At 38.4% G+C, this 15,247-nt stretch overlaps 1 protein-coding gene across 1 annotated transcript; it reads right to left on the reverse strand.

Moving 5' to 3' along the window:
- Window positions 1–231: 231 nt before the first annotated feature.
- Window positions 232–14,365, reverse strand: PCGF3 (polycomb group ring finger 3). Its single transcript, XM_054398031.1, has 8 exons — window positions 14,233–14,365; window positions 8,815–8,911; window positions 6,238–6,293; window positions 5,589–5,699; window positions 5,064–5,152; window positions 3,854–3,991; window positions 1,954–2,034; window positions 232–279 (listed from the first exon to the last, which is right to left on the reverse strand). The coding sequence occupies exons 1-8, from the start codon at window positions 14,363–14,365 to the stop codon at window positions 232–234; spliced, it is 753 nt and encodes a 250-aa protein (XP_054254006.1).
- Window positions 14,366–15,247: the final 882 nt, after the last annotated feature.

Below are 15,247 nucleotides of genomic sequence, written 5' to 3' on the forward strand. Positions count from 1 at the left end.
TGTTGAGTTGCAACTTCTTTCTTCCATACAAAAAAAGTATAAATATTTTCTGTCCAGAAATCTAGGTAATACATCCCTAGAAGAATATTCAGAAGGATAGTCTGCTATGAAAGCCCTACAGTCTTCCAAAATTATTCAGCTGGCTTGTGTCATGTGATTAGTGATGCACTAAGAAGATTCCAGATGATAGTCTCTGCAAAAAACTATGTCCAGAAGGACAATAAAGTTCTCTTACAGCAAGTCCATTTTGGGTCTGTAATGTAGCAGTAGAGGCGCTTTCTGCAAGACAGAAATAACAGGAAAGTTAAGAAACAAAATGAGAATTTATCTGTTCAGTAGGCAAAACTTTTGTTTCATAAACTAAAGCCTAAACAAACAAGCAGAGAGCAGAGAATGAGCTCTCTGACCTGACAAAATCTCACCAGGACAAAGATAAGATGCAATTTAATCTGTGCAACTCAAACAAGATGAAGAATCCTTTTCCTTTTGTCTCAGGGCTGATCACCCTAAGATTAGTTCTGCTAGGTTTGCTGAACTCAGAAAACACATTCCCAGTAAGAGAGAAAATGCAGATGTCTAGACAACAGTGTAAGAGTATGTGATACTTCATATTTAACAGCTCCTACTTTATTCCTCTTCTTTGCTTTTTATGAATAGGTAAACATTTATTATGCACAACATCCTGCATCAAGGATTTGTGTCTTATGCAAAGAACTGCTTCCTTGTTTTTGTTATGGACATCCCACCTCTCTGTTTCATTTTACACGCCCCACCTCTTTCTCTTGAGAAGGTAGTTTACAGTTCCCTATACCATGCAACTCACAACTGTACAGATTTCCACAACAAAGGTGAACAGCAAACTTGCACAGATACACATTAATTTGATGCTCATGCCTGTTTTTTTTGTTTCTTTCCCCCTTCCCCCACCCCTGAAATCCCTAACATTTGCTTTGTATACTTTTGTATTTACCTACACTAAATTTAAGGTGCCCCTTGATTACTTGTTGGTAGCTTGCTTCAATCTTTTCTCATGAATCTGTCTTCACTATCCCAAATGATCACAATGTTGTCAGTACACTTAAACCTTTTTTCTAAATCAGTCAGGAACATCATATAAAACAAAATCCAGTAGGATTCTGTTGTGCAGGAAACCTCTCCATTTCAAAGACTAACCACTGACTTCTATCCTGTGACTGACACAAGTCAATTATTTTTCTACAAAAAGACAGCACAATGTCTCCCTGCTCTCTGTACCTTTAACTCTTCTAGATATTCATCCAAAGCCACCAAGGCATTCATTGTACACTAAAAGCTCACACTATATTATTGGTACAATATGAATGCTAGCTCTCGTTTCAAGTACCATGACTCTGCAGGTGTAATTTGCCTCTTAACAATTAAACTTTGCAATTCATTCTTACACCCATCTCACTTGAGCTACCACTATTAATGTGATAATTAGTACTCAGAACAAATACCCCACTGTTTACTACTCAGTTTCAAAGAAGTTTAAAGAACCACAATAAGGAAGTCAAAGATATACTCATCAATCAGTCTTGTATATGCCTACTAAATGCTACTAGAATTTTCCTTAACTAAGACAGGCAAGCCTTCTGCCTTTTATGTATCCATTTCCTCACCTACACAGATTAAAACCAGTTTTACCTGGAATAGTTACAGATAATACTTTCTTGTGGCTGCTTCTTCCTTTGCCAGATTTGGTAACAATTTGACAGTTGATGCAGTGTTCCCCTTCTCCTTACAAAGAGTATTTTGCCTTTTGTTAATTTGCTTGGAACAAAATCAGTACTTGATGTTTGAGGATGCTCTATTAGATATTAAAATACCTTTTTATTGAGTTTGCAGTTACTGCAGTACAGTTCCAAATTATGCCTATTTTATAAACTTGTTATATGGCCGCTTCATGCTTTACTTGGAACCACTCTGTCATACCTTAAATCTCCATCTAGTAACAACTACAAACTTGAGTGTGTGGTCCTTGCCAAGAATCTCTTCATTGCATAATATGTCCAGCTGACCAAAAAAGAGAAAAAAAAAGATGGCAGTTAGTTCACTGGGACACAATACATGAAATACCATATTTCAGATGATACACAAACGTTTGACAAGTTGGTTTTTTTTTTTCTTGAAGACACTGAAGCCGTTCACCTTGCAGTTGCTCTGCAGACAAAAATCATTCCAATAAAGAATGCCTTTTTTCGACATCATGTGCTGAAAACCATGTCTGTGCCTACCTAGGAAACACTTTAGATGCCTTTAAAAAGGATCAGTAAAATTATCATGGACACAGAATTCACAAATCTCCAAGACAGCTCTGTTACTTAACATACTATGAATTTTTTTTACCTAACTTCAGCCAGAAGGCTTTCTGCTACAAAGGTATACACACTGTATTTATGTGGGTTTTATTCAGATACTCAGTATCCATTTTTTCTCTAGCTCATTATTGAAAGATCTTAATACAAGAAACAGTGAGGATATAAATATAAAAATGTGAGGGTCATAGGACTGAATTACAATAGTTGAATATGAACTAAAAGAAGGAACACGCATGAAGAGTGTAAGTCCACCAGGGTGGCTTATATCAACAAGACTTTATCATGCAACCCAGAAAGACCTGAATGTGCATGGATTATCTAACATATCAAACTGGCAATAACTCAAACTTTCAACAGTCTACAGCAATCACCCAAGAGCTCACAAGCTTAAACCCTTCTACTATGTACCTATTACTTGGTGGTGGTATACAATTTATGTACCTTTTAAGAAGGTACGAAGGGATAGTAAATGAATAAACAGTACTCCTGAAAATTAGTTCCTTCAGTAAAAGCCAAGCAGGCTGTTAAACCAGAGACTGGCCCAGTGGAATGGAGGGCTTAAACACACACATACACACATGCACAAAACATCTCTCTTTGAACAATGATGGTAGCTATGCTGATGCTGGGCTACAGCCAGGTGTCAACCACTTCCAAGCCAGTAAGTTTTTTTCAGGAAGACTAGCAGAGTTTGAGGACATACTCCAACCATAATAAAGAGTGTTCTTTTCAGGTGTACAGAAGCTAGGAAGGAAGAGTAATAAAGATGCAAACTGGTGTTGAAAAGTTTGAGCAGAAGGTTGCTGATACATTGGATTGGAAAGCAGATGATTGGATTTAAATGAAAATTCTTAATGAAATTCAGTGAACCAGTGACAAGCTGAGAGTCAATTGAGATATCTAGAGTCTGTGGCCAAGGCCCAGCAAAACAGAGGCTGCATTCATATGCTTGCCACTGTTAATTTTGAATCTGAACTAGGAGAAGTGCAAAGCATTGCCTTTCTTTCTGTACCTTTCACCATAAATTCTTCCCATGATTCCAAGTATTCCCTGCAAAGGAAGGGAAAAGTATGTATCTGAGAGCATTCTGGTCAAGCTTCACTGAGAGCATAGAAAGGAACAAAGTAATTATGGTGGTGCCTTTTAAGCTGGGCTCCAGTAGTGTTAAAGTGTTTGCTATTGCCTGCCCTCTGCACTGAGTGTGAAATCTCTTGAAGGGTGAGGTATCCCTTACTACAAGCTGTTAAACAAAGTAGCTTTCCAGAGTCCATTTCAAGACATGTGAAAGCACATACCCAAGACCTTTTGCTGAACTATTTCTATATAGTCATGAGAAGATGCACTGCAAACTGACAAGGCCTGAATAGATCTGAGAAAGGACAAGAAAATGGCTCTGTAACATATAATTCAAGAAACAGTGCATGCTGTTTGCTGAAAATGAAGTCTAAAAGACATTTCTTTGCCAAGGAACAATCCCATATCTGCAAAATAATTAAAAAAAATGAAAATATTACCTCATTAAAGGAAGAAAGGTTTAGTTTTTTGGCAATGAACTTCTTTAGATGCAAGACTGTTGCTTGTGCTGAGCAACGAATCCACTTTCGTTTCAATCCACGCAGTTTGCTGCTATTGCATTCCAAGCAGATGCTTACCTTCAAGAAGAAGCCAACAGTCAGGGTTGGCTGGAACAATTTTCTGCAGTTCTCATTATATACTGCATATGTAGTTTTTATTAACACAAGAAAGTGAAAAAGTATAGTACCAGTAATCCTTACATTGAAGTAACTGTAATCCTATGAAAAAAAGCAATTCCCAATATCTTGTCAGTTTAGTGACAAGTGCTACTGTAACCAAAGTGGATGTAGATGAAACAGTTCAAGCAAGAATTTTTGGTATTGGAATAGTTGATTCAGTCACAATTTCTAGGCTGCCCAAGAGCTCAAGAGGACCCTACACCAAAAGCTAGACTGAAATAAACAGTAAGAACACCATTGTCAATTTTTAATTACTTCTTCTATAATAATGTCTTGCTTTTAGTGCAACTGCTAAATTCAGTTCAAAACAGAATTTTAACATGTTTAAAAGATAAAGTAAAGTTTAAAAAGAATGTACACAAATGACATAATACATTTTTAAAATTCTAATGATTATCCTTCTGAAAGGCCTCTCTAATTTCTGTGCTTCATTTCTCATGTCTTTTCTCATCCAGTTTTCTTTACTTAGACTAAGCTCTTTTGTGATGATTTACTTTCTGAACTAAGAGGACCTACTGCTAGGTACAATCCCTATGAAAGTTACCTTACATTATAATTGGAAGAAAATTAATCCACATATAGCTTACTCTGGACATGCATAACTGGAAAGGGATGCTTGTTTATCCCACAAAGAGGATTTTACCTTCAAACAGACTCTGCATTTAAAATTTAACAGTGAACTTCCTGACTTTCATACTATTTTCATGGTACAGGGCTAACACTGTCTTAATATTAGAAGTTTAAAACAAATTAACTACAAGTTAGTAAAAGTACAAAAGATTTTATTCATAATTATCGGTATACATTCAGTTCAATGTATCACAATAACACAGTGATAGAAGTCTAATAGCCTGTATTTGCTTTGAAAGCAAACAAATGCTTTGGAAACACATGAACTGTCAGAACTATCAAATTGTAATTCAAATGTCTTTAACATATTCTCCATTCCTGCCAAAACCTAAGAGCTCACCTGTTCATCACTTCGGTGGTAGTCATTATCTTCTTCTTGTTTTTCCTCTGAAGTTTCTTTGTTTGAACTTTCATCTGGTTTAGTTTCACCTTAGGTAAGAAACCAGATGTATGGGATTAAGCCATCAGTTTGCAGTGCTAATATGATTAAATCAGGATAGTTTAGTATTGCAATATAGAATAAAGTTTGCTGTTTCCACATTGTGCTTATCTGCTTAGGCACCACTAGCTGCCAACGGCCCCAAGCATGAAAGAGAGCAAAATATATGAAGCACAACTTTTAGTTCCACTGCTAGCAGCCCAGAAGCTAAGTAATTTCACAGTCTCCAAGCAGGCACTACTAATGGAGATCTACTTCACCAAGAGTAATATGTTATGCCCAGCTAAAAAGAAGGGACAAAGCAACACTCTTACACTCACTGTATCGTGCAGCATCACAAAACAACGAGGTGCATACCTCCAATAGGTCTGTTCGTATTTACTACCTGTCACCCACCCAAGACAGAATAAATAAAGGGCTATTTACCATTTCGATGGGAATCTAGGTGCTGTTTTGTAGAACATGTCTCCCCTTTGATGTCCCCTGGAACTTCCATGCCCAGTTTGTGATAAAACTCCCTTTGCTTTTTCATTTCCGCTGTTTAAAATTGCAAATATTAATCCCTGTAATAAAGTTCTAATACAATATTTATGAAGTTATCCCAAATCCTGTCCCTCTTAATTGAAACAGGCTTTCCAAGAAGTAGCGTATTGTCAGTATTTAATATTCTTCAACTTCTGCTACTGTATCAAGTCACACCTCATCTCATTTTCCAAAGTCATCTGCAAAGTTGTTACAGCATTCCTACTAGAATTAGAACAGATCCAGTCTCAAAGAGACTGCTATGAAAACAGAAATGGAAAGTTACCTGCTAAAGACTCACACAACAGTAGAAATTTCACTAAAAGTAAAAGCAGTTTTACATTGCATTCTAGAAAGCTGCCACAAAAGGTTTAAACACACAGTTTAACAGGAACTGTTAAACCACATAAATGAAGGAATACAGATTTCTATTGAATTTTTCTTAGTTCCTCCACCATTTCATCACCTGAAACTCACTCTCTCTTTTTCTTTTTTAAGTGTTAAAGAAGTATGTGCAAAAAGGTCTCTAAAAAAACATCAGACCACAACTTACCTTCTTGGAGGCCTGGCACAAGTTTGTACACAATATCTTGCATTGTTCTGTCATGACTAAGAAGAAAAAAATGAACAAATAAAAGTTTAAGTTAACCATATTAAATTCAGTACATTCTGTTACTGTACTAAATTGATGTAGAAATGTCTAAATTCATCCAAGATAATTTCAGTTCTCCAATCAGTATGTATGTCAAACAAGAAAGCACAGCAATATGAAACCTATTATAAAAAAGCACATGCTAAGACAGAAAATCAATGGAACTTTGAGGAAGAAGAGTCCTTGACATGGACGATGACATCCCATGGAACATGGTCTTCTGAATCAAGACAAGTATGTCATAAAAATCTCCACATAATTTTACAACTTTGAAGCAAAATCATTTCTATTTCAAAAGAATCAAGGACAGTCTGTTTCTTACCCCTACAGACTAATCTCTCACATTTCTAATTACTCAAATGTCTTTACTAGGCTTCCTCAAAAATGCAAGAAAAGAGTTCACAGAAAAAGTCCACAACAATAACATTCTACTTTGCTCTTAGGAGACAACATTTAACTGTGAGCAATATGTAGCTCAGAAGCTTTTATAGCTAGTGTGGCTCACACAAAAGAAAAATAATAATCCAAAAGGAATTGGAGCAGTAGGACTGTTTAAGATTTCAAAACTGAATTCTCAGTTCTCATTAAAATTCTGGTTTAGTCTAAAATAAGTCACTGTCAAAAATAAACAAAATATTACAACAAATTCCAATTGATAAATAAAATCAGAAACATTTCAAATGTCTGTCTTGGCTGCTGCAAGATTGTTACTCCAATAGAGCCTTCAATACCAAATCTTGAATCTGACTTCAAATATGAGAAGTAGCCTAAATGATTATTCTCAGGCTTCTCATCACTTGACATGAGCAGTGGTCACCCATGAACAAGTTCAGAAACGGTGACAAATCAAGAGATTTACAGTTGACCATTACAATGTTTTTAGTAGTACTATGAGAAGAATCAAAGCACCATTAATTCCAAATTCACATCATTTCAACCAGTAGTAATCCCACTTGCAAAGCCTGGGATCTCTAAGTGTCACATATGGATTCCAGAAATATTATCAAAAATATTTCAACATAAATGAGTAAATAAACCATCAATATTAGATCAGCATTCAGAACTGTAAAATAGGAGACACATTAAGTTTACCTACATTGCAGATAAAGGGAGATAAAGAGGAGTGCAAATACACAAAAGACAAATTGTGAAACTTCTGACTACCAATCTGTTATTTAAAAAATTATATATCCAAAAGTAGTCTGGCCAAAGGTTGTTTCAGTCCTGAAGGGGCAGTATCTTATAACTAGTTCAGGCAAAATACTTCCTTTGAAGTGTATTCAGTGACCAAAAAGAATTAGCAAATTCCTTTCTAGCTTTTCTCAGTTTGATTCTGTTTCCTGGTCCCTTTTGGCCTAAAAACCCAAGCTTCCGAACCAAGGCACTGGTGTGTTCCTGTAGACTCAGAGAACACAAACATGTCATCCCAAGTGTCATTTATTTACTCTTGCCTACTGGCACCTTCAAAGCATACACGCATACAGGGTATTATCAGTGTATAATACAAAGCATTATTGGTGTAATCCTCAAATGCAGAGATGGCATGACTGGTTTCAGGCTGCTGAAACAGCTTTAGCAATGTCTCTATAGGACACCAACAACCTTCAGACTCATTTGCAATATGTATTGCTTCAGAAATTGCCATATAACTGAGAATGGCACACTGAAAACTATCACAAATAGAACGAGTCTTTATAAAGGTAGGCATAACACAGCTTGTTATGCAACAGCCAGTGCAAATACACTGTCACAATGGATTTTCATCAACAAATGTAACTACAGTTCAGTAAAACAAAAAGGAAAGCACTGAAGGAAAAAAAGGGAAAGTCTTTCCTGAAAAAAAAGAAAGAAAAAAAAGGTTAAAAAAAAAAAGATGAAGCCAATGAACAGTACCACATACATATAAGCCAGAAAGTTAGTCTCTGGATAGGCATCAAAATAGAGTGAAGGATAAGACTGTTCCATTCATAAATTAAAGCCACTCTTCTAGTATTTTTGCTGCCATATACTCACCCATTCCTGAGAAGTAAACAGACATTTGAAAGATAACTGAACAATAAAGCTGACAATTATTACACTCACTACATTGCTGAATACTGAAAAGTACTGATCAATTGAAACTAATTATTTTGAGCATTTTGTAACAGTATAATTTCTAGATATGTTTCATTAATGTAGCCTTTGCAACCCAAGCATGCAAAATGAGGAATTACTAAATTTCAGTAAAACTCACACAGAGAATAAACAGTAAAATGCATACTTTGCTTGTTTTTAAGGCTGAAAGAAGGTAACTGCTGTCAACGAGTTTCAAATCCATAGCAAAGTTTGAACCTGTATCTCTTCAGTCACCTTCAAAATTCCTTTTAAATTTTTAAAATGCTGATAAGCAATAAGAAAGTGTAGGAAAATGCTGTGCTGTATTGAAGAGGCAGAAACAGCCTAGAGTGAAACTAGCTGCAGTTCTGCTTTCATACTTACCCAATGTACTGTAATGGGTGACTCTGATGTATAACAATTCTACACGTTGGACAGGTGTTGTTTTCCTCCAAATATTTCACTAGGCAGCTTCTACAGACTGGTAACAAAGACATTCATAATTAAAGAAAAATAAAAGACATGTAACAAAAAACGGAGTTTGTTTTTACACAGTTACAGAACTGAATCTTACTGAAATTTACACAAAGTTAATTTTTCACATCATGTAAGCATGTTATCTGATCATGCAGAAAATACTTTCTAGTATCTTTCATTATTATTCTTGATGCAGGGAAGTGATGCACTATGATTAAGACACTTATAACTAGACAGTCTTCTAGTACAGCATACAACACACAATCCCACTCTGGAATTTAGTAAAATTGCAATTTCTAGCAAGTCAATATCATATTGCTTGTCCCAGCCAGCTTGCACAGATGATATAATAGGAAGCATGTGCCATTAAGAGACTAAGTATTTGCTTTAACCATAGCCACATATAAAAGTGAAGTGTACGGTGTCAATGAACCCAACACACACATACACATAAAATTATTCCAAAGCTGGATTATTTTTAAAAGAACAGAAAACTTTCAAAAAGTGGACATCCAGGTGCTATTTTTATTCGAGCTTTCACAGAGTAAGCTACAGGTAAACTTTGACCTTGAAAAAAACTACATAGGGAGAAACCTTCAGTATTTGTAGAATGTCCTGGTAGAAGTAGTACAGCAGTCATTCATTACAAAGCTGCTTGCTTTTGGAACTGTCTCTAAACACACAACAACCTGCATCTCATTCAAAGTAAACTACTTACACTTCCTTCCCCTTCAGAAACAGGACTCATAGCATATACCACCACATGATAACCTGACTCCTTAACTTGCAACTCAAAAGTGTAGAAAAATAAACCAGAAGGAGGTAAAGAGGGGATAGGGTCTTCTTAAACAGCAGCAGTTTCACATAAAATTAAAGGATTTCTTTAACTCTAGTGCCACCTACCTCTCAGACAAGCTGTACAATTAAATACATATCTGTTAATGCAAAAAAATTTACACAGCAGCAAACAATGCAGAGTAAATCTACATTCTGCATTGTATCTACACACTGAGGATTTCAGTAACTTACACAGTAGAGGTTTGACCAAATCTCAGATCTTTGCACAATAAGCACAGTTCTCACACAGCAGTCTGATCCACCTGGAGTACATCCATTTCCAAAAACCAAACCCCAGTCTTACCAGGTCAATGAAAGCAGAACCTAACAGTGGAAGGGACTGTTGTCTTGGGAAGAGCATAGAGACACTGCCCACTTGTGTAGGGATGAGGTGAACTTGGCAAGGGAAGCAAAGAACAGCAGTTAAGTGCTTCTACGGATATGTCAGCCAGAAAAGCAAGGTCAAAAAAAGTGTACACCCCGATGAGGAAGACCGGCAACCTGGTAACAACTGACAAGGTGAAGGCTGAGGTATCCTAGATTTTTTTTCATTGGCAATCTCTCTTCCCACATCTGAAGTGGATGAACCTCAAATCATGAATTGGAGAAGTGAAGTTCCTCCCATTGTAAGAGAACTAAGGAGAGAGAGGGACCACAGGAGCAAATTCACTGAAAGGGACAAGGACTCATGCAGCAGAGTCTCTCCCATGGTAGAAGATGATCAGATTCATGACCACCTGAAGAATCCGAACATACGTCAGTCTATGAGACCTGATCTGATGCATCCCAGAGTCCTGAGAGAACTGGCTGATGTCACTGACAAGCCACTCTCCATGATATGAATGGCAGAAACTTTGCATCCATTTTCTGAAGTGTAGAAAGGAGGACCCTGGGAAAAATTGACCTGTCAATCTCATCTCTGTGCCTGGGAACATCATGCAACAGATGCTCCTAGAAGCTATGCTAAGGCATGTAGAAAACAGGGAAGTGATTTGAAACATTCAGCATCACTTTATAGAATCATAGAATCATAGAGGTCGGAAAGGACCTCTAGAGATCATCTAGCCTGCCAAAGCAGGACCACTTAGGGCAGGTCACACAGGAACACATTCAGACGGGTTTTGAGTTTCCAGAGGAGACTCCACAACCTCTCTGGGCAACCTCTTCCAGTGCTCCAACACCCCCACAGCAAAGAGGTTTCTCCTCATGTTGAGGTGGAACTTCTTGTGTTCCAACTGACACTCATTGTTCCTGATCCTATTACAGGGCACCACCAATGAAACTGTCACCTTCCTTTTGAAATGTACCCTCAGATATTTATAGACATTAATAAGATCGCCTCTTTGCCTTTTCTCCAGACTAAGCAGTCCCAGTTCTCTCAGTCTTTCTCCACAGGACAGATGTTCAAGTTCCTTAATCATCCTCATAGCTCTCCCTTGGACTCTCTCCAGCAGATCCCTGTCTCACTTGAATTGGGGAACCCAAAACTGAATACATTATTCCAGGTGTGGTCTCACCAGGGCAGAGTAGAGGATGAGGAGAAGCTAGACCTGCTGGATACACTTTTCTCGATGCATCTCAGGATACCATTAGCCTTTCCTGGCCACAAAGGTCATAACTCACTGTCCACTAGGACTCCAAGGTCTTTGCTCATGGATCTGCTTTCCAACAGGAGCACACCTAGCCTGTGCTGCTGCATAGTGTTATTCCTCCCCAGATGCAGGACTCTATGCTTGTCCTTATTGAATTTCATGAAGCTCCGCTTTTCCCAGCTCTCCATTCTGACCAGATCTTGCTGGATGGCAGCACAGCCTTCCAGTGTGTCAGTCACTTCCCCCAGTTTGGTATAATCAGTGAACTTGCTGAGTGTACATTCTATCCCCAGGTCATTGATGAAGATATTGAACAAAACTGGACCCGTATTGATCCATGGCCACAGGTTTCCAGCTGGACTCTGTGCCACTGATCACAACACTATGGGCAAGTCCTGCCTGACCAACCTTGTAGCCTTCTATGATGGAGTGATTGTATCAGTGAACAAGGGAATAGCTATGGATGTCATCTATCTGCTCTTCTGTAGGGCCTTTGACACAGACCCCTACAACATCCTTCTCTCTAAATTGTAGAGATACATATTTGATGGGTGGACTGTTCAGTGAAGGAGGAATTCACTTGATGGTCAGAATCAGGATGTCCAGGTGGAGATCGGTGATGAAGGATGTCCCTTGGGGTCACTGGGACCAGCACTCATAGGATGTTAGGGGTTGGAAAGGACCTTCAAAGATCATCAAGTCCAACCCCCCTACCAGAGCAGGACCATAGAATCTAGCACAGGTTGCAGAGGAACACATCCAGATGGGTCTTGAAAGTCTCCAGAAAAGGAGATTCCACAACCTCTCTGGAGAGCCTGTTTCAGTGATCCCCGACCCTCAGAGTGAAGAAGTTCCTCCTCATGTTGAGGTGGAACCTTCTGTGCTGTAGTTTATATCCACTACCCCTCCCCTCTCTCTTGACACCCGGCCCTCAGATATTTATAAACATTCATTAAATCCCTTCTCAGTCTTCTCCAGACTAAAAACACCCAGGGCTCTCAATCTCTCCTCATAGGGCACATGTTCCAGTCCCTTAATCATCCTGGTAGCTCTCCACTGGACTCTCTCCAGCAGATCCTTGTCCCTCTTGAACTGGGGAGCACAAAACTGGACGCAATATTCCAGGTGAGGCTTCACCAGGACAGAGTAGAGGGGGAAGAGAACCTCTCTTGATCTGTTGGACACACTCCTCTTAATGCGCCCCAGGATGCCATTGGCCTTCTTGGCCACAAGGTCACATTGCTGTCCTATGGATAACTTGTAGTCCACCAGGACTCCCAGGTCCTTCTCCACAGGGCTGCTCTCCAGCAGATCACCTCCTAGCCTGTACTGGTGCAGTTTATTATTCCTTCCCATGAGCAGGACTCTCCACTTATCTCTGTTGAACCTCATTAGGTTCCTTTGTGCCCAGCTCTCCAGTCTGTCCAGGTCTTGCTGAATGGCCACACAGGTGTCTCAGCCAAGCCTCCCAGTTTGGTATCATCAGCAAACTTGCTGAGCAGATACTCAGAACAGGACTGGACCCAGCACTGATCCTTGGGGGACTCCACTAGTTACAGCACAATTGACCACCACTCTTTGGACTCTATTTCATAACCAGTTCCTAATCCACCTCACTGTCTGTTCTTCTATCCCACACTTCCTGAGTTTACTCGTAAGAATGGTATGGAAGACAGTGTCAAAAGCCTTATTAAGGTAGATTACATCCACTGCATCTACCCATTCTGTTACAACATCATAGAGGGCTATTAGATTAGTCAGTGCTGTTCAATATTTACATCAATGGCCCAGACAGTGGTACTGATGGAACCCTCTATTAAGTTTGCAGATAACACCAAGCTGACTGATGTGGTTGACATGCCTGAGGGATGGGAATACCACCCAGAGGGACCCAGAGAAGCTTGAGAAGTAGGGCCTCATGAACCTCACGGCGTTCAACAAAGTCAAATGTAAGGTCCTGCAGCTGGGTCAGGGGAACTGCCAGTATCAACACAGGCTGGGCAATTAAGAGATTGAGAGCAGCCTTGCAGAGAAGCATTTGTGGGTACTGGTGGATGAAAAACAGGAAATAAGCTCACAATGTGCACTTGCAGCCCAGAAGGCAAACTATATCCTGGACTGCAACAAAAGAAACCGCAGATGGATCAAGCAAGGTGATTATTCCTCTCCACTTTATTCTACTCTCATGAGACCCCACCTGGAGCACTGTATCTAGCTCTGTGTCCATAGCAGGGCCAGAAAAATGATCAGAGGGATGAAATACCTCTCATAGGAGGATAGGCTGAGAGAGTTAGAGTTGTTTAACCTGAATGAAAAAAAGGAGACCTTATTGTGGCTTTTCAATACTTTAACGAAGGGGGCTTACAGGAAATGTGGGGGCCTTCCAAGGTACTCAGCAATATGAAATTAGAAATTCACCAAGTAACACAACAACTACCTCATCATAGTGTTTTGGAACAAAAACTAACTTCTAGTGTGCAGTACAATGTATTATGTATTGGTAAACTATGGCTGCTTTCTGCAAAGGAACAGAAAACGAGAAACATTTTCAAAGCTTTATTTGGAGAACATATTCTATGTCAGCTGTCACAGAAGAGAGAAGCAGTTATTTCATATTCCTTTAGCAGGAAGACACTGCATTCCTCAATGCGTATGTTACCACTAATTGTACATGGATTCAAGTTTGTGCAGTACAGCTTTAACGTTCTCTGCTTTGTTGAAGAAGCAAATAATAAGTTAAAAAAGCAGCATCTAGTAAAGCATGCATTAATTTGGCTGATGCAAAATAGATTTCATTTCAACCAAAACCCATTAAAACATGTTGCACATAAATTTAAAAAAAAAAGAAAAGAAAAATCAAAACTTATTTCTTTATCTTAATTATACATCTACTTACAAGTATGTAAGCATTCTGTTACAGTAGTAGCATCAATCAGGTATCCATTGCACAGACGACAGGTTATATGGGCATTAATGTCCCAAAGCTTAATCTTTCTTGTTAGCATCTTTGGTGTCTGCAGAAAAGACATATCACAACATAACACAGCTGTAGTGATCAGGTAGAAGTAATTTGGGAATAAATTCTTAACTAGAATTAATCCTGAAGATATGTTTATATGCCTTTAGGCTCCACTATACCATACATGCATGTGTATGCAGAAATACAACGATTGCACTAACTTTTAAAGGACTTCACAGAAGTGAAACAGTGTAAACCCTACAGTATTTTTGCATGTCAGAATTTCAATAGCAGAGAAAAGAGTCTTTCCAGCATGCTATCCACAAGCTCCTTTACCAATCAAGGGACTTGTATTTAAAGTGAAACCTTACTATTCTACTCACCTAAGCCACCATGTTCAGTCTAGTAATGGAGGGAGAAGGGTTGGGGTGGGAAATCACAAAAACTTGGAGAGAGAAAGATCTAAGAAAGCAATCTAAGAATTGAAAGCATTTTGATAATTGAAAAGTCAAAATAACTTGATCTGATTTGGCATAGTAGATTTAATTACCTTTAAGTGCTTGTACTAATATGGTTAAAGCATAATTTTTAAGTTCTTTTCTCAATAATGGAGCTGAAAAGTAAGTCCCCTGAAACTCAAATTAATTAAAGAACACATTACAAACTAAAATAAGTCACAGCGGCAGTTTGTTGTACTAAGAAACTTGAACAAAAAAGTTTTGTCTCCTCAGAGCAAGGGATGGCCATTAAAGGTGGAAAAATCAGAAAATAAAAATTAAAAGGCAACTGCAACTGCTTTTTAGAGAAAATAACATATAAAAACCATGCCTCACCAAACAAACTACTACTCATAAGCTGTATTTTACTTTTCAAAATATACTGAAAACTGTACAGTTACCATGAGTGACAGCATTCAAGTTAATTAAAAGAGTAGGTTAAGTGGCTTACAACC

Source organism: Indicator indicator, chromosome Z (assembly GCF_027791375.1).
Source record: "Indicator indicator isolate 239-I01 chromosome Z, UM_Iind_1.1, whole genome shotgun sequence".
In the NCBI taxonomy this organism is placed as follows: Eukaryota; Metazoa; Chordata; class Aves; order Piciformes; family Indicatoridae; genus Indicator; species Indicator indicator.